The 22,398-nt window shown below is 38.4% G+C and overlaps 1 protein-coding gene across 26 annotated transcripts in view; it reads left to right on the top strand.

Moving 5' to 3' along the window:
* The window catches only part of Slmap (sarcolemma associated protein), a 119,989-nt gene extending 97,591 nt beyond the window's left edge, over positions 1–22,398 (top strand). For 8 of the 26 annotated variants that reach the window (XM_076931282.1, XM_034498510.2, XM_034498514.2 and 5 more), the window contains 8 exons: positions 4,351–4,473; positions 6,591–6,665; positions 7,368–7,688; positions 8,238–8,355; positions 12,768–12,939; positions 17,147–17,281; positions 19,076–19,165; positions 20,589–22,398. In XM_076931282.1, the coding sequence (XP_076787397.1) occupies positions 4,351–4,473; positions 6,591–6,665; positions 7,368–7,688; positions 8,238–8,355; positions 12,768–12,939; positions 17,147–17,281; positions 19,076–19,159 (1,028 nt within the window). In that variant the 3' untranslated portion in view covers positions 19,160–19,165; positions 20,589–22,398. The remainder of the gene's footprint in view (positions 1–4,350; positions 4,474–6,590; positions 6,666–7,367; positions 7,689–8,237; positions 8,356–12,767; positions 12,940–17,146; positions 17,282–19,075; positions 19,166–20,588) is intronic. The other 18 variants (XM_076931280.1, XM_076931277.1, XM_076931279.1 and 15 more) reach the window with 3 other exon arrangements.

Raw genomic sequence — 22,398 nt, 5'->3', positions numbered from 1 at the left:
AGGATGCTCTGATTGGCCCTTTCCTAAGTGGTTTGGAATTTTCAACCAGATATATACTAAAAGGGATCTAGTCTCTGTTCTGAGCATACTTTGGTAAAGCCAAATTTTAATTCAGGATATATGTAGTTTTTCTATAGGCCAATGTGAATTTAGTTGGTTCATGCATAATTCAAATCTATGGAATTTAGCCTTGGGCTGAGAAGCTAGGCTCTGGCCCACTTCTCATACACCTGTGCACATGAAGGATGCCAGTCCTACATACTGAGGTCCATACTGTATATAACCGTCACAGGGAGTTCTAAAGATATGCGAGTAGTGTTAAGAGTAAAACATGTTTTTTTTTTTTTTAAGGTCTCAGTCTCTGAGATCCCCCTGCCTCAGCCTTCCAAATGCTAGAAATGCATAACTCCTCAGTACTATTTGTCTCCGATTGACTCTATAGCTGAATAACATGGACTTAGGTACTGTGGCACATGCTTGTAATCCTAGCTGCCTGGAAGGCTGAGACAGTACTGTAAGTTCATTTGAGGCCAGACTAAGCTAGATAAGACAGCCACAAGGCCAGGCGTTAGTGGCACATGCCTTTAATCCCAGCACTTGGGAGGCAGAGGCAGGTGGATTTCTGAGTTTGAGGCTAGCCTGGTCTACAGAGTGAGTTCCAGGACAGCCAGGGCTACACAGAGAAACCTTGTCTCAAAAAAAAAAAAAAAAAAAAAAGACTCAGCCACAAAAGAAAAGGAGTCAGGCTGGGAAGGCTTGCGTTTACCCTTGTCTGAACATTTCCCTTAATACTCAGCACCAGACTCTTCCAAGGTTGTGAATCAGATTGGTTAAAAACACCATTTTTAGGAAAAAAGTGTGGCACCATCAGAGTAGACTTAAGCCACAATAATTTAAACTAATAAAGTACTTTCCCACCAAATCTTATGAAAAGCAGTGCTTAATCAGCCTTAGCATAAAAAGATTTCTCATTAGTCTTTGATAAAAATTGCCTCTTGGTTGTTTAGAAGAATGATCTGCACACTAACAATGTGATTAGTTTGAATCTGCTCATTTGTATTTATTGTATCAAACTTAATTTGCCAAGATTTTTAGTCAGTAGTAGTACTATTCTGTGACCAAATATTCTAGCATTCGTGTTTATATGATTTGATGCGTGCCATCTTTTTTTTTTTTTTTTTGTAATTAAATTTGTTGGTTCTTTTTATGGTTCGGAGAACTAATGTACAAATAGTGCTCCTTTGTATGAACAACAGTTCATTATGGCATTGATTATATTTTCTCCTTTAAAATATGATTACTTGGCATAAGCCCACTTTCTTGTTATTTCATTGGAAAGTGGAGTGCTGTGTTAGTTTTGTTTTACAGCAGGGCCTATCACAGGACGTGTTATGCTGGATGGGAATTGTCTGTGTGTAGGGCTTTCTAGGTGGGAGGCCCTAAAGCAAGACAGCCTTCCTCGGGCTCTTGCAGGAATATGTCTGCTCTTACTGTGCTTGTAACAATACACAGAAGGGTGGGATAAGTTGATATAATTTAGTCAGAAAGGATTGGACTTGTTCTAAGATAGTAGTATTAGGATTGGTTACTTTAAGAAGTTTTTTTTTTTTTTTTTTTTTTTTTTTTTTTGATTATTTAAAAATACAAATATGGGAAAAGTTGAAGAAAACCAGAAACACCTATATAAGCCCACTTCCTAGATTCAGTAAGTGTTAATATTCTACCATATTTCCTATATTTAAATATAGGTAGACAATTTCTTCTAATTGTTTTACCTTGACATAATTCCTGACCTATAGAAAAGTTGCAGCATTAGGATTAAGAGTCCTGTATACTCTTCATTCAAATTCTCCAAGTGTGAGCATATTCCTTCACTTTATCAATTTTTCCTCTCCTTCTTCCTCATCTTTTTGTCTCTCATCTTTTACCCATGGATCATTCAGAACCACAGACATGATATCCTTTACTCCTAATACTTTGCCCAACATATCCAGTTCCTCCTACATGACTCTTGTACCATTTTCAGAATTCAGAAGTTGACCCTGATATGTTACTGTGCTCGAGCCTGCCAATTTTATCTTATTTTCCAGTTGTCTCAGTAATGTGCTATGTCAAAAGAGTCCTGGGTCATGCACTGCCTTAGTCATAGTTTTCTAGTCTCCTTAAGTCTCATTGTCATTAACAGTTTTGAACTGCATGGAACAATTAAAACATCTCTCGGTTTGGATGTGACTATTGCCTCCTCACGACTAGGTTCGAACTGTGTACATTTTACAGAAATACTATGTCAGAAGGTGCCTTATACTGCATTTCTCTGTTGTTGGTGACATTAACTTTGACTAATTAAGGTGCTGCCTCCCAGGTTTCTCCTTGCCTAGTAACTTTTTGTAAGTAACAAGTACCCTGTGGAGAACTGTCTATGACTGCATACATGTTCCATTAAACCTCAGACTTGTTACTACTTATGTTTTAGCATATGCTGATTATTTTCACCGAAATAGTTATTGCTACAGTAGGGTCAAGATGATTTCATGACTGTATCATTTCTTACATATTTTTTCTTGGCTCCTATTATAGTAAGATTCTTTATTTTCTTTTTGTTACAAAATCTCACCCTATAGCCCAGGCTATCCTAGAACTCACTGTATAAGCAAAAGAATGCAAAGTACAATATAAAAATATTACTTTCTTGTTCAATAGTCAATAGTCAGTGTTCAATAGTCAAAATATTTTTAAAGATTTGTTTGACTGTATATGTATATGCCCATGTGCACATGTGTGCACACATTTATATATGTTTTAGAGGTGTATGTATGTGGTTCTGTGTGCCCTCAGAGGCAGAAGAGGATATAAGATCCCTCAGAGCTGGAGTTACACAGCATTTGGAAGTCACCCACCCATGTGACCATAAACTCAAGTCCTCGTGGCTGTTTAACAAGCACTCTTAGCCACTGAGCCATCTTTCTAGGCTGCTAAAAGTTACAATACAACAAAAGACGAGCAGCAGATACCTAAAAGGAAAGAGGCTGGGGAAGTGAGTAATGCTGGATTAAATTTATTTCAGTTAAATCGATAAGGTTACATCAATTAATAATTCAGTATATATATTTATCTGCTGTGCATGTGATAATTGGATACAAATTTTATTGTATTTTTATAGTTGACAGTATTTTTTAATTTTTAAAAATTAAACTATAACTGCATTGTTTCTCCATTACACTTTCTTCCCTCCAGCTCCTGCTATGCCACCCTCAACTGATCTCTTTTTTTTAAATGTTATTACACAGGCACACATTTTTATCTTTTATTCTACAAGTAATGTTGCTGTAAGACTGTTTTGTTTTGTTTTGTTTTTGTTTTTGTTTTTTGGTACTGGTCCACACCTTTAATCTTAACATTCAGGCAGCAGAGACAGATAGATCTCATACCAGCCTGGTTTGCATAGTAAGGTTCAGAATAGACAGGGATACATAGTGAAACTCTGTCTCAAAACAAATACAAATATGTGCACACGTGCACACACACACACACAAACACACACACACACACACACACACACACACACACACACACCCAAAATAACCAAACCAAAAGCCAGGTTTTTGTAAATTAACTCTTAAGAAGTCCATCCTCCTACCTTGTGGGGTTCTAGGGTGGGACACAGGTCGTTTGGGTGGACTTGGAAATGCCTCTCCCTGCTGAGCCTTGCTAGTCCTCACGTTTATTCCTGAAGATGAATTTCTTTTGCTTTTCCATTTTTATTTAAGTTCCAGGTAAAGTTTTCCTGTCTTATTCTTTAATTTCAAAATTGATGGAGAAGGAGCTGGAAAGAGGGTTGATCTGGTAAATTAGGCATCTGTTGCCAAGCCTGTTGACCTGAGTTCAATCCTTGGGACCCCTATGGTGGAGAGAAAGAGACAACTTCCTTATGTTTATGTTGTCTTCCTTCCACCTCTACATATGTACTGTGGCATGCATGTCACACACACACACACACACACACACACACACACACCAATAACCGTAGTAATAATGAATATAATTTGAAAATTGATGGAAAAAGTGTTGTGCCTATTTCATTGAATTTTAAGTTTACAGGAGCTGAACATCAATGATATGTATGTTAATTTCTGTATTTTATAGTAGTACTAGTATCTGTGTTAACTCTTGTTGTTCAAGGTAAAAATAACTAATGTGCTTACCCTAATTTGCTTCTAAGTTTTATTTAACTCTGTTGTGCCATGTTACAAGCTATGTATGTTTAAACATGAAAAAGAGTGCCAGACTTTAGTTACAGAGATTATAGTTCAGTACTAACACTTGCTTTTATAATAAACATGTTTTTGTCAGATGACTTACAGAGTACCCAGTCAGAAACTGAGGCCAAACAAGACATTCAGCATCTTCGCAAAGAATTGGTGGAAGCCCAGGAGCTAGCTAGAACAAGTAAACAAAAATGCTTTGAACTTCAAGGTGAGATGAAGAACCCTGTAGCTCCCTGGGGTCCTGTAGAGGCAGCAATCTGATATGATAGCACAGAGCTCAGAGTCCAGAAGCCTGGCAGGGTCCAGACCCAGGGCTGGACTAGGCTTGTTCTTAGACCCCCATTTCAGATGGTGAGAGGAGAGCTGTCCCAGCTGTTCTCCTTCCTGCTCTGTGAACCGGGAGAGCACAAGAGCTCTGCCAACAAAAGACCCCATTGTTAATTATTAATCCTTAGTTACATGCTGTTTGCAGGCTGCACATTCCTTATCTCAAATGCTTGGGGTCAAAAGTTTCAGACTTCATAGCATTTCATATTTCAGATGTGTTTGGATATGAGATGCTCCATCAACCAGTGTAACAGAAGCCTTGGGGTACGGAACCCTGTAAATTGAGTTATTTCTAGAGTTAGTGCTTTTTAACAAGAAGGTTGCAGGTAAGGTTCAGGATATTGAATCTTCTAAGACAAGCACATTGGTGTATGTGAAGGAAAGAAGAGTGTAAGTCTGAGGCCAGCCTGGGTAGTTAGATGCCCAAAAGAAAAAAAAAAAAAAAAGCCAATCTTTTTTATCTTGGCTACTTTTCACTTTTCTTCCTCGTGGCTCATTTGTCTGATAATCATCTGCCTATGGGGACCATGCTTATGCTTCCATAGCATTCCAGTGTCTGCCTTTGGGCAATTAAAATGTTGGAGAGTCCCAAGATCCAGTCCATGGATTCTTATAGCACTCCTAGGTTTTATAAGATGCTCTTTCTGAGCAGAACCATTCAAATGCCAAGGTGAAGCTGTGAATACCTAACTACTTCCTTTCCTGATTCTTTTTGGTTTTTTGAGACAGGGTTTCTCTATGTAAGCCTGGCTGTCCTGGAACTCACTCTGTAGACCAGACTGGCCTCGAACTCAGAAATCTACCTGCCTCTTCCTCTGAAGCGCTGGGATTAAAGGTGTGCACCACCACTGCCCAACCCTTTCCTGGTTCTTAAAAGACATGTGGTACTATGTGGATGAGCTTATCTTAAGGTCGCTACAGCTCAGTGAAAGGCCAGCCTACCTCGCTTTCAGCCCCAGAACTGCAGAAATTAAAGAATAGGCATTTGTTTCTTTTGAATTTATTATAGAATAGAGGCTAATATTTAATTACAATGAAAAACTATTTAGTAATCAGCCAATATTTTGTATTTACTATGCCTGACAGTAAACAAAATAATTTTGTGTTTGGGTTTTTTTGTTTTGTTTTGTTTTAGCTTTTTTTTTTTTTTTTTTTTTTTTTTTAATTTATTTATTTATTTATTTATTTTTGGTTTTTTCGAGACAGGGTTTCTCTGTGTAGCCCTGGCTGTCCTGGAACTCACTCTGTAGACCAGGCTGGCCTCGAACTCAGAAATCTGCCTGCCTTGCCTCCCAAGTGCTGGGATTAAAAGCGTGTGCCACCACTGCCCGGCATGTATGATTTTTAATATTTTGGTTTTTGTATGTTTGTGGTGAAGGGAGTAGGTTTTTTGTTGCTTTCTATTTATTTATTTATTTATAGATAGGGTTTCACTACATAGCCTTTGCTAGCAAGGGACTCTCTATATAGACGACTTGCTTGAACTCACAGAGATCTGCCTGCCTCTGTGACTTCAGTGTTTGGGTTAGATTAAGTGTGCAGTACTTAATATGCTAATTTTTGAATGTTACTAAGTATTGTACCTAGGCCTTTGTGTAAGCACTCTACCATGGAGGTATATCCCAACCCTCTAACCTAGCCCAGGCTGGCCTTGAACTTGTGAGCTTCTTTGTCTTGGCCTTCCCAGTATTTGAGATTGTAAATGTGTGCTATTTCATTGCTCAAAATGATAACTAACAATTATTTGGCTATTTCTTGTGTAAGAAAGGCTTACTGGTGATTCAGTATATAGAAACTCTGAACTGAGTTTTATAGAGTTGTTCCTTACTATTGTTTTGTGTTCTAAAATCTTAATGGCTAATACTGATAATACTTATCATCTAACCTTGTGTCTTTTCGTAAACTTTAAAAGACAAATTTTAGAAATTTATAGCTTCACAATTGTGAATGTTTTTTATTAACTCACAGAATTAGATACACTGTGTTTTTGCTTTTTAGCTCTTTTGGAAGAAGAACGAAAAGCCTATCGAAATCAAGTTGAGGAATCAGCTAAACAAATACAAGTTCTTCAAGGTATGGAGCACCCAACACTGTTTTAGATAGCCATGGTTATTGTGTTCAGTACTTGCAAAGGAATGGAAAATAAGATTGCAGAGGGTCCTCAGTTGTCATGGCTCTGGTTCCTTCCTACAAACTGTCATACTAGGCCCTTGAACAGTTTTCCTTTAAAGCAGACAAAAGGGAGGGATTGTGCCAGTAACCCATTATAAGACACTGGAGTTGAACAGACAGGGGTGATGCTAACTGTGGTAGTACATGCCTGTAATCCCAGGACATAAGAGGCAGGAAGGTCATGGGTTTAAGACCCACTTCAGCTACATAATGAATCTGAGTCCTGCCTGAGCTAAAACTCCGTCTCACTGCCCCCCCCCCAATATTTTCATCAGCAAGAGGATAGAAAAATACATATTATATACATATATATGTAATGCCCTTTCTGCTCAATGTTTGTTATTTTATATATGTGTGAAAACAGTTTTAAAAAGGAGAATAAATACCTAAATATTAAAATAAAATTTACTTTAGCTTTTTGGCTTTTTCCTTTTACATCTATGTTCTGGTATTTTCTATATTAAACATGGATTTCTGGTGCTGTTTAACCAAAAGAAGCAGCCATGATAGTGAGCTGCACAGTAGCTGTCGCCTGGAATGTGCTGTGATTTTATTCCTGATTTCTGTGACTTAAGAGAGTGATAGATAAATACACTCTTACAGTCCAGCTGCAGACGTTACACATGGATATGGAGACTCTCCAGGAGGAAAAGGACACTGAAATCTCCAGCACAAGAGAGAAATTGCTTAGTGCCCAAGATGAGATTTTGCTCCTTCATCAAGCAGCAGCAAAGGCTGTGTCTGAACGGGACACTGACTTTGTTTCTTTGCAAGAAGAGCTTAAGAAGGTGAGAGCGGAGCTTGAGGGCTGGAGGAAAGCAGCATCAGAATATGAGAATGAAATCAGAAGTCTGCAGAGCAGTTTCCAGCTTAGATGCCAGCAGTGTGAAGACCAGCAAAGAGAGGAGGCAACAAGGTTGCAAGGTAAGTGAGTTCTTAAGCTTAAAGCTCCTACCTCTTGTTCTTCAGGTAGTAGGACCGGGTGGCCATTAGTCTCACTGTGCTATCCCAGCCTACACCTGCTAGCTCTTAACTCATGGCAGCAGTAATTCTCCTCTTTGATATAAGGTAACTACATAAACCAGGACCTCTATACAAGGGCTGTAGGTAGGTACATTCTGCAGGTGTATAGGTCGTATACTAAATTGCAGTTTTACAGGCATTTGCTGTTGGTTCTGCATAATGCTATTGAAGAGTATGCATAGTATATGCCTGTAATCCCGGCACCTAGGAGGTAGAGACCAGACGATTATGAGTTTAAGACATGCCTGTATTATATCCTGAGAGCCTTCACCAAAACCAAACAAACACTAACATTGCCTTAAAACAGCAAAGCAGCCAGGCATAGTGGGACACACCCTTAATGCCAGTACTCAGGAGGCAGAGGCTGTTCTCTGAAATGGTTCTCTGTCTCCTTTGAATACGGTGGATTTTGGTTTCTGTATTAACAAATATGTTTTCTGACTATTTTAGGTGAACTAGAGAAGTTGAAAAAGGAATGGAATGTACTGGAAACTGAATGCCATTCTCTAAAAAAGGAGAACGTGTTATTATCATCAGAACTGCAGCGGCAAGAAAAAGAATTGCATAAGTATGTGAGAATTTCCCTTTTAACTTCAAAATATTATCTTTAATTTTTATGTAAATTAAAATTCGATACTTAAATATCATTTTGGAGCAAAATGTTCAGCCAAACTGGTTATATGACAAGAAAACATAGTAAGTAAATATGTCATTTTGTTCCTTTTACCACTCTGTCCAGTAAGTCTGCTTCTTTTGGAATACCCTAGAACTCAGATCTGGTTGGATGCCCCTGCTGTGCCACTCCCCACTGCTGAAAACAAAGAGCAGAGATCCCAAACTGAAAGTACCTTGTCAACGGAATAACAGTGCATCGCACATATAAAATTGTTATTCTCTCACCCCATCATCTGTTAGTCGGAGTGCTGATCTAAGATTATAACAAAGAGTTTACCACAAGAGGCTTAACTTTAGCCTCTGAATCACACAGGAAGAAGAGGCTAGGAATATAGCAAACTATGGAGGACTTGAGGCTGTGGGTTCCATTCCTAGTGTGAGGGAGAGGATGATAGAGAGATTTTGAGAGATTGAAGTCAGACCCATGCTTGCTTCATCCTGTCTAGCCAGAACAGAAAGCTTCAGGTTCAGTAAGACCTTGTCGATAGAGAAAGACATCTGACATTCATTTTGGCTTTCCCTTATTCAGGAATAGATGCACACACCTGTACATGTACAAATACACATACAACAGGCTGGCCCTGAACTCCTACAGCTTCAGATTTTCAAGTACTATGAATATAAGCATTAACTACTACTCCACCTACATTCTGAACCTCCTGACCTCTCATTTTTGAGATGTGATTAATTAAAATCTAGCAGATTGTTAAGATACTGTTCTCTTTAAATTATGTCCATTTTTCTTAAATATTCAAAATCACATTTATAGATTCCTTGTGAGTAGAAGCATGTGGCTTAAAATGTTAGGCTTTGGGTTGGTTATTTGCTGCTTGCCTAAAGTACAGCTATGTGGAAAGAAACTAATCTATATAGTGGGTGGCACACCCTTGTAACCCTATACTTGGGGGAGGGGGGAGGGGCAGGAGAACCAGTTCTTCAATGTCCTTTTTATAAAGCGCTACAGTCTGGGTAGCCTTGTCTCAACCCCTCATCCCTCCTAAACTCAATAAGGAAAGATCGAAGAACAAGATCTGCTGATTTATTCTCTAAAGCCTCTCATTATAATACCATGAAATCTCACAAAGAAAGCACTTTGATTTTCTCTCTCTTTTTAAAAGATTTTATGTATTTTATTTTATATGTATGTATGTTTTGCTTGCATACAGTAAGAGTGCCATGCATAGGTAGCATATGTGGGTGGGGGAGGTAGAGTTTGAGACAGGGTTTCTCTGTGTAGCCCTGGCTGTCCTGGAACTCACTCTGTAGACCAGGCTGGCTTGGAACTCAGAAATCTGCCTGCTTCTGCCTCCCAAGTGCTGGGATTAAAGGCATGTACCACCACTGCCCGGCTACATTTTTGAATATGTGGTGATAATTAATGAATAAAACAAATGTTTTCTTGTAACATGAAACAGTAAAAGCAATGCTTAAAATAGGAAGAGGCCAAAATAAAGATACATAATACATATACATATGCATACTTGTGTATATATTTATTACCTGTGTGGCAGCACATGTAAAGAGATTGATTTTATTTGTTAGTGCTTTGAAACAGGGTCTTGTGTATGTAACCCAGGCTGGTCTTGAATTTGCTATGTAGCCAAGGCTGGCCTTGAACTCCTATAGCTTCAGACTTTCAAGTACTATGAATATAAGCATTAACTACTCCACCTATATTCTGAACCTCCTGATCGCTCATTTTTGAGATGCGATTAATTAAAATCTAGCAGATTGTTAAGATACTGTTCTCTTTAAATTATGTCCATTTTTCTTAAATATTCAAATTCACATTTATAGATTCCATGTGAGTAGAAGCATGTGGCTTAAAATGTTAGGCCTTGGGTTGGTTATTTGCTGCTTGATTGAAGTACAGCTATGTGGAATGCTAAGGCAGGGGGAACCCCTGGTAAGATACCCATCTCACAACCAAAATAATAGGTGCCAGAGAGTTAGACTGCATTAATACCTATCATTACTCAAATCACCTGTCTAAATTCAAAAATATTAATTCTGTTTCTTGACCATTTCTGCCTGAGCACTCTGAATTTACCTGCTAAGCGTCTCTTTTACACAGGGTAGAAAGGCCCTTCAGTGCCTCTGTGTACTGGCCTAATACTATCAGACTCATCCCTAAGAATCTGCCTGTTGTATAATCAGAGTGAGATAGATGCTCTGCGGTTCTTTATTTATAGTATTGAATCTGATTAAGTTCCACTCTTAAAGACATATCACTGTCATGTTGAAAATCTTATATTAAAAAACTGTTTTGGTGGTGGTGCACGCCTTTGATCCCAGCACTTGGGAGACAGAGGCAGGCGGATTTCTGAGTTCGAGGCCAGCCTGGTCTACAAAGTGAGTTCCAGGACAGCCAGGGCTACACAGAGAAACCCTGTCTCGAAAAACCAAAAATAAATAAATAAATGTATGTTTTATGTGTATGGTGCTTTGTTGTCTATGCACATGTACACCATGTGCATCCATTGCCTGCAGAAGCCAGAAGAGGACAGCATATCCCTTGGAACTGGAGTTACAAATTGTCATGGATGCAGAGAAATCAAACCCATGACCTCTGCAAGAGCAGCTACTGCTCTTAACTGCTGAGATATCTCTCCAACTCTAAAACTCATACATTCTTTTCACTGCTTGTGGGAGCTCATTTTTCTCTAAGCCAAATAAGTCTTTCTCTTTTTTTTTTTTTATAACTGTTATCAAAGAATTAACAAGGAACTATTATTTTTTACACTGGATATTGAACCCAGTGTCTTGGTCATGTTAGCCACATGCTCCACCACTGAGGTAAACTGACCCCCCCCCCCACCCCCAGTCTCTGAAAAAGGCATTGATGCTCATATCAAGTTATTTTCCTCATATGCAAATTTTAAAAGATTTATTTATTATTTATATGAGTACACTGTAAGCTGTCTTCAGGCACACCAGAACAGGGCATGAGATTCCATTACAGATGGTTGTGAGCCACCATATTGTTGCTGGGAATTGAACTCAGGACCTCTGGAAGAGCAGTCAGTGCTCTTGACTGCTGAGCCATCTCTCCAGCCCAATGTATAAATTAATTTTAATAGAAAATTATAAAAATAATCATGTAATTAAAGTTGGAGAATAGCTTCAGATACCGTATTAATCAGGGTTTCTATTGCTGTGATAAAACACCATGACCAAAGCAACTTGAAGAGAAAAGAGTTTATTATATCAATCAACTATCAGGTCACAGACCATGATTGAAGGAAGTCAGGGCAGGAACCTGGAGGCAGGAACTGTAGCAGATACCATGGAAGAGCGCTGCTTATTGGCTTACTCTCATGACTTACTCAGCCTGCTTTCTTATACAACTGAGGACCACCTGCCGAAGGGGTCACACCACTCACAGTAGTGGGTCATCATTCATCAATCAAGAAAACACCTCGAAAGCTTACCCACAAGCTGGTCGGTAAGGGGCATTTTCTCAAGTGAGCTTCCCTCTTCCCAAATGATTCTAGAGTATGTTGAGTTGACATAAAACTAGCCAGCACAGAGGTAAATGTTTGACGAAGAGGACACTGAGAAACCCCTTGCTGTTTGTAGCATGGTGCCTGTACACATTTAAGAGCTCAGGAAATGTTTATTCAGAGAATAAGGTGAACTAGTTAAGTGACTTGTTCCATATCCCACAATTCATTTGTGGTAAGGCCAGGATCCACCTCCCAGTCTAGTCCTTGTCCTGTGCTTTCTTCCCCAAGTGATGGTGCTTCTCAGTTGAGCGGGTTTATCTTTCTCTGAAGTTAGCAGTGATTCTTACGCTTGAAGTTTCTGACTCCTATTTTCTTTTCAAGTACTTAATCTTGTAACATAGTTGAAATACATATTTCTGTGTATTTATGGTACAATTAGTAAAGACAATTTGATCTACTAAAGTGTAATTGGGGCCCAGCATGGGGGTGCATATCTTTAATGTCAGCATTTGGAAAGCAAAGGCAGGCAGATCTCTGTGAGTACAAGACCAACCTGGTCTACAAAGGGAGTTCCAGGCCAGCCAAAGCTACATAGTATGACCCTATCTAAATCAGGAAAATAATAAAAGCAAAGAAAACTCCCAACAGTTCTTCTATTTATAAAATTTCTACTTTTCTATTTGAAAGGATACAGTTTTAAACTTAAAGCAATTTTTAAATGCCTTTTCCTTACTAAAGTATCTCATTTTTTTATGCTTTTTTTTTTCCTGCTGTGAAACCCACTGGTGAAATGCTGAGGATTCCAGGTTTCCTCTGTGTCCAGTGTCTGCTGTGATGACTGTTGGTGTTTATGTTGCAGTTCTCAGAAGCAGAGTTTTGAGCTCACAAGTGACCTCAGCATCCTTCAGATGACCAGGAAAGAGCTTGAGAACCAAATGGGATCCTTGAAAGAACAACACCTTCGGGATGCAGCTGACTTAAAGACTCTCCTCAGCAAGGCTGAGAACCAAGCCAAGGATGTACAGAAAGAGGTAAAGCGAAAAGACATTCTGAGTCCAGTTATGGTTGGACTTAAAGCCAAAGGCAAATCAGACATCCATGCTACTTAGAAATAAAGAGAAGCAGAAACCATATTACCTGTCAGTTGACACTTGGAACACTCCAGCCTGGTCATTTCTAGGTGTGCAGCACGGTCCATATCGAGAGAATTTATCAAGTGTTTTCAAACATACATAAGAATTAGTTTTTAATTTTTCTCTAACAGTTGACTGACATGAGAGATTCTTTGTGGCAGAAGCTTGGTCTGTTGTTTAACTATCACAGAGAATGTCATATTAAATGAACTGTTTTTTCTAGAAGGCAAACTAGAGCAACTAGTGACTGAAAAGTCACCAATCCTGATCTGGTGGCTCATGCTTGTCATCCCAGCACCTGGGAGGCTGAGGCAGGAGGATTACAGTGAGTTCAAGGTTAGGCCGGGTTACATAATGAACCCTAGCTCAAAACACCAAAGTAAAACTTATGTACAGATATACACAGCCACAATCCTAGCACTTGGGAGTTAGAGCAGGAAAATCAGGAGTTCAAGGCCAGCCTGAGCAACATAGTAAGTTTGCGGTCAGTTTAGGTTACATGAGATCCTGTGTCAAAAAACAAACAAGAAAGAAGTTACTTGAAATTCAACTATATACAGGCAGCCAGATGCCTGTTCTATGAAACTGTATTTTCCCCCTCCTCTTTCTTTTTGTCTTCACAGATACACACACTTACATTTTCATGTGATTTTGCTTAAACCTTGATTTCATTAGCTTTTCAAATAATTGTGTTAAGGAGGGTGAGAGATTGACTTTGGGAAGGACCTACTCAGTCTTTCTGGTCAGGATAGTTACATCTCCTTATAGCTGACAACAGGGCAGTACACATTGTATTTGCCCCAGCTGGCCATCCTGCACTGATGACTGGCCAGCTCAAGCTGCAGGTTGCTCATAAGGAAGCACCAGCTGCAGACATAAGCGAGATTCCTCTTAAGTTAGAGGGATGTATAAGACAGACAGCTCTTTGTCTTCAGAAATGAATTTTCTGAAAGTTGTTTTTAGAAAATTTGATTAATGCAAATTTCTCTTTGCACTTTGCCTGGAGTGTCCTGACTTTGGAAATGATTATTGTTCTTCTGTCTTTGTGCTTGTTTCTAAAGGAAAAAAAAAAACTGCAACAGTTTTTATATTTGTGTAGATACATTAATGTTGAAATGTTCTGCTTTACATGGTTAAGGATGTATATTTTAGGAAAATCTTCATTTCATTGAAACACAAATTTTGTGCCAAAGTAAATATCCTAATATTTAATACTGTAAGCACTTTGTATCCTTCCAGACCATGTGCCATAATTCTTTCAATATTTGGGAAGAATTTGTGGTTGGAAGATGACTTTGTCCTATGTTGTTATGAATACATTAGACATTTTGTTGCATTATTTGTTTGTCTGCTTCCAGGCACTGAATAATCAGTGCCAAATGCTTTAACTGTTTTTACAAATGGCAAAGGCATGTTGTCACAGCATCTAAACTGTTGCTGGTCTTTGGATTGCATTAAATGCAGCATATTTAAAAATATGTCTGAACTTGTCAGTATGTTTCTTTCCTATTTTCTTGTTCACTGTTTTTCCTTGTGAAATAATCTGATCATCATATTCCTTTGTAATGTGAAATTGCTCTGTTTGTCTTCTGTCACCATATTGGATACTAGTCTGTAAGTAAAATAGTTTTAATAAGGTTTTCTTTATCTCTGTATAATCCACTGCAAATACATTATTACTTTTTAGTAATGCATATTTACTTCTTTTCAACATTTCCCTTTGCTCTCCTTTCTTTCATGGAATCATGCTTATTGTGTTAAAAAAAAATCCTTATTATGTGTCTTCAGTACTGGAAAAGGTTAAACAATTGCAAGCTGAGCAACCCCAGATAAGCTTATTTTTATGGAGAAGAGCTACAGGTGTTGTAATATTATGCAATATTTCTATCTTAAGAGTAAAGTCACTGGTTACTTCCAAGTTAAGAAGCAAGAGGGAGCAGAAGTGAAGTCCAAGCAGGGTGTAAAGCTAAGGCTGTAGAGATGACCTTTGTTTGTTGATTAAAGCTTTATCTATGGCAATTTTTATATAAATAACTCCAAGGAAAAGGTGTGAGAAATCATCTTTAATGTTCAATAGTAAGAGAAAACTGTGTTATCATCTTTATATTTGATTTTATAAAGCATTTATTTAATTTAGTGAGACTATTTATGATCCAAAAGTTTAACCAGTTTGTGCCAATCTCCATACTTAGGAAGCTGAGAGACATAGGTCTTAAGTTGGTATCAAACTAAGCTACATAGATCCTGTCTCAAACCTGACAAGCAGAGAATACATAAAACATTGGACATCTAAGTCTACCCTGAAATTACTGACTGAGTTTTGGTCTGAGGCTTCCCTGTCTTCCCCAAGCACTCCTGTGCTGATCTGTGCAACAGTATTCCCCTGACTGTGCTGCGTTCTTGTGGTTTCGCTTCACAGTCACAGTGGATTAAGGGTTCTGATGAAGACGGCAGACTAGATATAAAAATGGTGGACAAGGGAAGGAGTGGAAAAGCTTGGCCAACAAAGCAATTCTAATGTGTTCTTCACTAGTACTATTAGATCACTGGGAACTGATTGTGTTCTAAGGTGTGAAAACTAGACTATTATCACTGGACTTTATCTTGGCAGCCTCCTAGTAGCCCTCTGCCTTCTGGGAGAAATTCACAGACCATCACATCAAATGAAAAAAACGCTGTCACAAAACCGTGGATTTTAGTCTTTAGTTCTTTTTCTAAAGTACTGTCCAGGGCTGTTCTGGGAATGTTCTTAGGTAACAACACATTCCTTTCATGGTTTTCCTTGCCTTCCTGGAAACCTGACCTCTTCCCTATCCCCTTTTCTTCTAATGCCTTATACATTTCCTTTTCTTTCTTTCTTTTTTTTTTTTTTTTTTTTTGGTTTTTCGAAACAGGGTTTCTCTGTTAGCCCTGGCTGTCCTGGAACTCACTCTGTAGACCAGGCTGGCCTCGAACTCAGAGATCCGCCTGCCTCTGCCTCCCAAATGCTGGGATTAAAGGTGTGCGCCACCACTGCCTGGCTGTGTCTTACACATTTTCATCTTTCTTTATATTTGTCTTTATTGAGTATTGATGAGGTCCTCTCCACTCCATGGTGTTTTCATTTCAAGAGCACTGCACTATTAGAAAGACATCTTTTGTTAAGTTTAGGATATAGGTAGAGAAGAACTAAAAATCTTCCAGTTTCCTAGGCCATGTTAGAGGAGAAGAGGAGCCTTTCTCACAAACTACACTCATGGGATATTTGTTTTCTGTTCAGTCCTCGTCTTCCTTCTGAAACATTTAGATGGCAGAATGGGGCAGCCAAGGTAGAACAGCAGAACAGTGTCCTTTTGGGAGCCTAGACGTCAGTAAGCAGCAGTATCTAGAAATGGAATCAGTCTAGAATTCCAGCTTCCTGGAAACACGAAAGATCAAACCACGTGTATCACATTGGTTTGTTCAAAGCATAGTTTGTATGAAAGTCATGGGAAAATACATATATATGTATGTTCATACTGTCTGTATTACACACAGAGAGACAAAATTTTCAAGAGTAAAAAATGGCTTGTTCCTTTATGGAACCTTTCCTGTTAGAAACAGATTTTTAAAGTTTTTTAAATTTGTGCTAATAGGTTTTAAATGTCAAATCTCCCAGTTTTTGTGGTAAGTCAGACATGTTTCTCTGCTTTATTTGCTTAGAAAACTCTGATAGCTCACTGATATCCACCCGTGCTGAGGAATGGCAGACCTGTAAAAGTTTATGCCCTTTATTTTAAGAGTAAGCAACTTGGCTAACAAGGCTTACTTTTAGTTACCAGGAATACACTTAGACCTAACAATTTTCTCCCTTCTCACTTGATGGAAGATATGCCCTTTATATTATAAACAGATGACGACACAGTATGTTCTATTCTTTGATTTTAACCCTGGGGTGAGAAAGTAATTACATAAGTCAACATTAAAGATTTCTTACTGTGAGAGCCAGGGACCCTTATCCTTCTTCATACAGAAAGACTTGGTGTTGAAAGTTATTAACAGGCCCCAGTACATATGCCTGTCTAGAGCCATAGCTGCATACCCGTTTTACGTCAAGTCTGCACACTCTTTTTTTCTTTGCCTTTAGTATGAAAAGACACAGACTGTTCTCTCAGAACTGAAGTTGAAGTTTGAAATGACTGAGCAGGAAAAGCAGTCAATCACAGATGAGCTCAAACAGTGTAAAGACAACCTGAAGCTGCTGCGAGAGAAAGGAAATAATGTAAGTGTTTACCCACTGGGTTTAGGTTCCTTTGTGAGGAATGTCAGAGGCTGGAGAATGTCTTTCAGAAGACTTTATTATGCTGTTAGTTTCTGCTTCGGGGAAACTAAATTTGACCCTTTAATGTACACCCATAGAAAAGCTTGACACCAACCTGGTAGAAAACAACTGTCAGTAAAACAACTTAAAAGAACAATCTGATTTGTGCAGATGAGTCTGAGGTTCTGTCATGAAGTCATCATTGGGCTTGTTTCTTTTCTTTTGGGAAATGAAGCCTGTGCCATGGGGTTGGAGGGTCAGTTAGGAGCCATGGGACATGCTGGTCCTTAGCATTAGGTTGTCCTGGAAAGCAAAGGTTTAGTATGGTTTTTGTTTTTATGCTAGGAATGTACATTCCCAAAAGCTTTCTGTTTATTTGGCATCTGTCAGTATTTAGTAAATTGACACAGAGCTTTCTAATGTATGTTGAGAGTGAGAAAGAGAGATGGGAGTTGCAAGCACAAAGATGAGAAAAACATTTGGCTATAAATTTAGTTTGCTAACACTTGATTCTCATGTGTTAGAAAGGTCTTTAAGACAATGTTGTACTAAATAAATGTTGTGTTGTTTGTTTTGGTGGCCATTGCCTCTGTGCGCCCTAACTGATGGATGTTCAGTGTGGTTGGTTGTGCTCTGAGACTTACTCCAAACTCTGTCACGGCTTGGACACTGCAGTGGATGTGAGCCACATGCTTCCTATGGCAGCACAAGCACAGACGAGTGACGTTGCATGGCCACCCAGTTCTGCAGTTTCCACTGAATGCTCACGAGTTGTGTCAGTTGTCCTTCGCTTACTAAAGTTACAGGTTTTAGACAATAAAGGATCACTGCTTAGGGAAGGCCCTTTAGAAATTGAAAGGTTGAAAGCTTTATGCCAAACAAAAGTGGATTGCATTTTTAATGCATAGATTATAGAAATGTTCTAAAATCAGATCATAATAGTTTGATCCTTTCTTCTGTATTAATTCCTATCTGATTATAGAATTTCAGTCCACTTTCTGCTAAATTAACCTATAAAGACATCTTGCATGATCAGAATGACCCTTCCCATGCTGTTACTATTCATAGGTGTATCAAACGATTCACCTTCAGGAAGAATTGCCCTTTTTTGCCACGTGGGCTTATATTTCCAAATAATTCCCTTCCCTTTAAAGAAAAACAGATACATTTAGAATAAAGGAAGTTTGTGAGCTTCGGCTGCCTGTTAATTATGCTCTGTGCTGTGCCTCTTGCTTCATCAAATTCACATCATAGTAAAAAGGTGTATTCTTAAGCTTTAAAGCAATGCTATCTCAAAAGTGAGAGAATTTCTGTTAGAAAGAAAATGGGTTTTGATGGAAGAACAAGAATATACCCTATCCATTGCCATGGAAACATTTACCAACTAGTGGACTTCAGATATTAAACAAAAAGTAGTATATTACCAAAACAGAGCATCACTTGATAAACTGTCATTGCTCTGTCTGGACTTGTTTCATTTCATTAGACTATTTGGGAACAAGCACACTGACTATTGCCTCCAACTGTTTGTTCCTTTTAAAGTAGTCATTTCTTAGTATACATATCACAGCCCATCATTCTGAAATGTGTTAGATGTCTTTAAAATGTTTGAATTGGTGCAAAACCCGAATGGTATACTTCTGTTACCTCAGTCTTCCTTCCCTTCTTCTCCAACCACCCCCTGGGGTCTAAATCATCTTATCTGATTTTTTTTCCATAGCATAAAATGATTTTACTATCCCTTCCCTTCTTCAGCCCTCCATATTACAGCCTGTCCCAGCCGTTTTCATCGGCCTAGTCCTGGCTTTCCTGTTTTGGTGTTTCGGTCCATTGTGGTAGAGAAAGGTACAAGCACTACTGTTGAGTCCTCGTCTGTTTGTCCCTGTCACCTGTTTGTGCCATATTTGTAATAGGCTGCATGGCAAAATCATACAGGTATTTTGTTACCTCAAGCAAACCCTTCATTTAGTATGCTGTGTGTTTGTGTCACACTAATGAACAATCTGCTAATCACATAACATTGTGTCTTGTTTCTTTTGTAATAATGCTAACCATGAATTAACCCTAAGCTAACCTGTTGTTAATATACTTCCTTTAACTAAGTTTTTATCTCTAGCAAACTGGAGAAAGCAGTGAATTTCTGCAATATCACCAGCCACATCCCAGTTACATGTTCAGGCAGATTTGAATGAGAAATGAAGAGTTTGCAGCTAGCTGTTTCCTCCGTCCCTCCTTCCTTCTCTCCCTTCTTTCCTTCCTTTCCATGGTATAGAGTTGGGGTTTTTTCCCCCTTTAGTTCTTTGCCTGTTTTCTGTGAAGATGAAAGAAAATGAAATTAATGTAATAAATCATTGGCTCACAATATCAACACCAATGAGAACTTACTTGTGAGAATATAAGTAAGCTCTATAACAAATCTTTCTGAGCTATGATCTGCAAATCAGTATTTCTCAAGGATACTTTCAGGGGCTGGAGAGATGGCTCAGTGGTTAAGAGCACTGACTACTCTTCCAGAGGTCCTGAGTTTAATTCCCAGCAACCACATGGTGGTTCACAACCTTCTGTAATGAGATCTGATGTCCTCTTCTGGTGTGTCTGAAGACAGCTATAATGAACTTACATACATCAAATAAATAAATCTTTAAAAAAAAAAAAAAAAAAAAAAAGAATACTTTCAGAATGCCAGTAAGAATAAAGGTAGCAACCAAAGTAGACAGATTTTATAAACTCTCTGAAAGCTGACTGGAAAGGCCGTCTGCACTTCACTTTTAGCTGCTAGTGGAGCGTGCTCATCAGAGGAATCCACAGGCAGGGTTCTAGTGCCTCTTAAACCTTGTCTGATTTGCATCTTCTTTGCTTTTGAGTTACAGGATCAAGCTTGAACCATTTTCTATCCCCATTTTGGAACCCCGATTTTCATAAAAACAAACTTTTCAGCAGAGTGTACTATAGGCATCAGTTTTACTAAAATCTGTGGATAGCAGAGTAGATAGATGCAGCAGACAGCACCCAGAAACACATTTAGAAATAACTACTAAGCTTCAACTCTAACGAAGTTGAAAGCTGTCTGGGACTTTCCTGGGACAGAACAGTCCTGCTAGTGTGCCCCTTTTTAGTATCTTTCCTTTCTACACTTACCTTTACAATTCGAACACAAGAGTTTTCCTGCGGTCTTTTAAGTATATGGGGCTCATTTCACCAAAGAGTTGAATATGTATGAAAAGAGAGGGGAGAATGTGATACTGACTCTTGGTTTCTTTCCACACAGAAACCCTGGCCCTGGATGCCCATGTTGGCGGCCCTGGTTGCGGTGACAGCTATGGTGCTGTATGTACCAGGTCTGGCCAGAGCTTCTCCATGACAGTGTGTCTTGAGTCTGTACACCGTCCTCCCTCTAGAAGCTGGCACCACACTCATGCTGGGGACAAGCAGAACCATTTTCTTCCTTTTTACCTCTTAAAACAGCAAAGTGCAAGAATACAGCTGTAGGGTCATTGCTTTAACTTATATAAAATATATCTGTCTATAGAGAGGATATAAAGTTGTGAATTTATTCGGTTTTACATGTAATTTTTAAATTAGTACATTGAGATTCTGAATATTATGGTGGCCTAAAGTAGGCTTCTTAGTGCACCAGATTATTTATACCATAAATTTATAGATATTTTACTCTGAATTCTAATGGCCACACAATTCATTTTTCTGATTCGATAACTACTCAAACCGAACAACCAATACATACATGGGAAGAGAGGCCCTGTGTGCTCAGTGCCTATCAGTTTGAATATATACACACACACATATATATATTTTTTACATATTTACGCCATTTTTACTTGTTATAAAACCACTGAGCTATTGGGAACAAGACTTAGACAATTATTTGTGTGGATTTTTTTTTTTTTAAGGAAAAATACATTTGGAAAATATTCTCTTATAACGATAATTTGGGGAATACATCCATGTTTGTTCAGCCTTAATGTGACTTGAAGATGTGAAGGACATCAGCTTTGAAAACTTTCCAGGAGAGTTTGTATTTTCTTGAGCAAACTGAAATATTACTGGGAGCAAAAACATAATTGCATAATTTCAGTGCAATCAACCAAACTATTGAGTGAATTGGAATGTAACTTACTAAACCTCATGTATTTAAGAAATGTTTTCTTTAAAAGCCAAGTTACCTTCTCATATACAGCAGTTTAGAAAGCATGATTTTTTTTTTTCTGTCATCTGTTCCTCCAAGCATGTTTAATTGAAGGAAGAATTATATCTGTTTAGATAAGCCTTTATTGACTTAATTTGGTTATGATGTGAAGCTAATTCACATTCAAGGTGAACTGATGTTCCCTGCCAACAGGTTTCTCGGTTGGTATACAAATGGTTATTCTCTTTTTGTTGTTAGTTGGAACAGCCTGTCAGTTAGCAGTACTGTTCCCAAGATTGGTAGTGTTCCGTGCACAGTGACACACCTAAGCACTGCTTGGCATTATACATTTAAACACAGAGGTTAAAGTTTAGCTGTGGTTTTGTGCAGCACCATAGTGATGTCAATATCCAGTATCACATAGTTAAATTTTCTTCAGTCAGTGAAGACTAGAAGGGAAGGGAATGTCAGTGAATTGGCTTGAATGTTGTATGAGAATACCCAGATCTAGCCAGATACTAAAAAAGGAGTTTAGGATATAATTTGCCTCGTGATATTTGGCAGTCTTTTTTTTTTTTTTTTACTTTAAAAGTTATATTGTTGCTGGGAGAATCACTAGATTTTGGAGGAATTAGCCACAAATGACTTGTAGAAAATACTGTCATATAGTTCATTTTACCATTCTCTGTTGCAGGAAGCCACTCCACCACAGAATGCTAATATGCCAGTGGTACCCAGTACCTCTTGTATATAGTTATTGCAAATACTGTTCTGAAATGCATAACTTCAAAATTACCTTTTTTAAAGTAAATAATTGTTTGAAATCTATTTTGTAAAGATAAAACGTACAATAGAATTTCTGGAGTACAGATTAAACTATTTGCACTAACACAAGTGATGTGCATGATTTAATAAAATAACTTTAATCTCCCTT

This window comes from Arvicanthis niloticus, chromosome 3, assembly GCF_011762505.2.
Source record: "Arvicanthis niloticus isolate mArvNil1 chromosome 3, mArvNil1.pat.X, whole genome shotgun sequence".
Classification (NCBI taxonomy): Eukaryota; Metazoa; Chordata; class Mammalia; order Rodentia; family Muridae; genus Arvicanthis; species Arvicanthis niloticus.
Note: the sequence above shows the minus strand (reverse complement) of the source record. Positions and strands in the feature narration are given on the sequence as shown.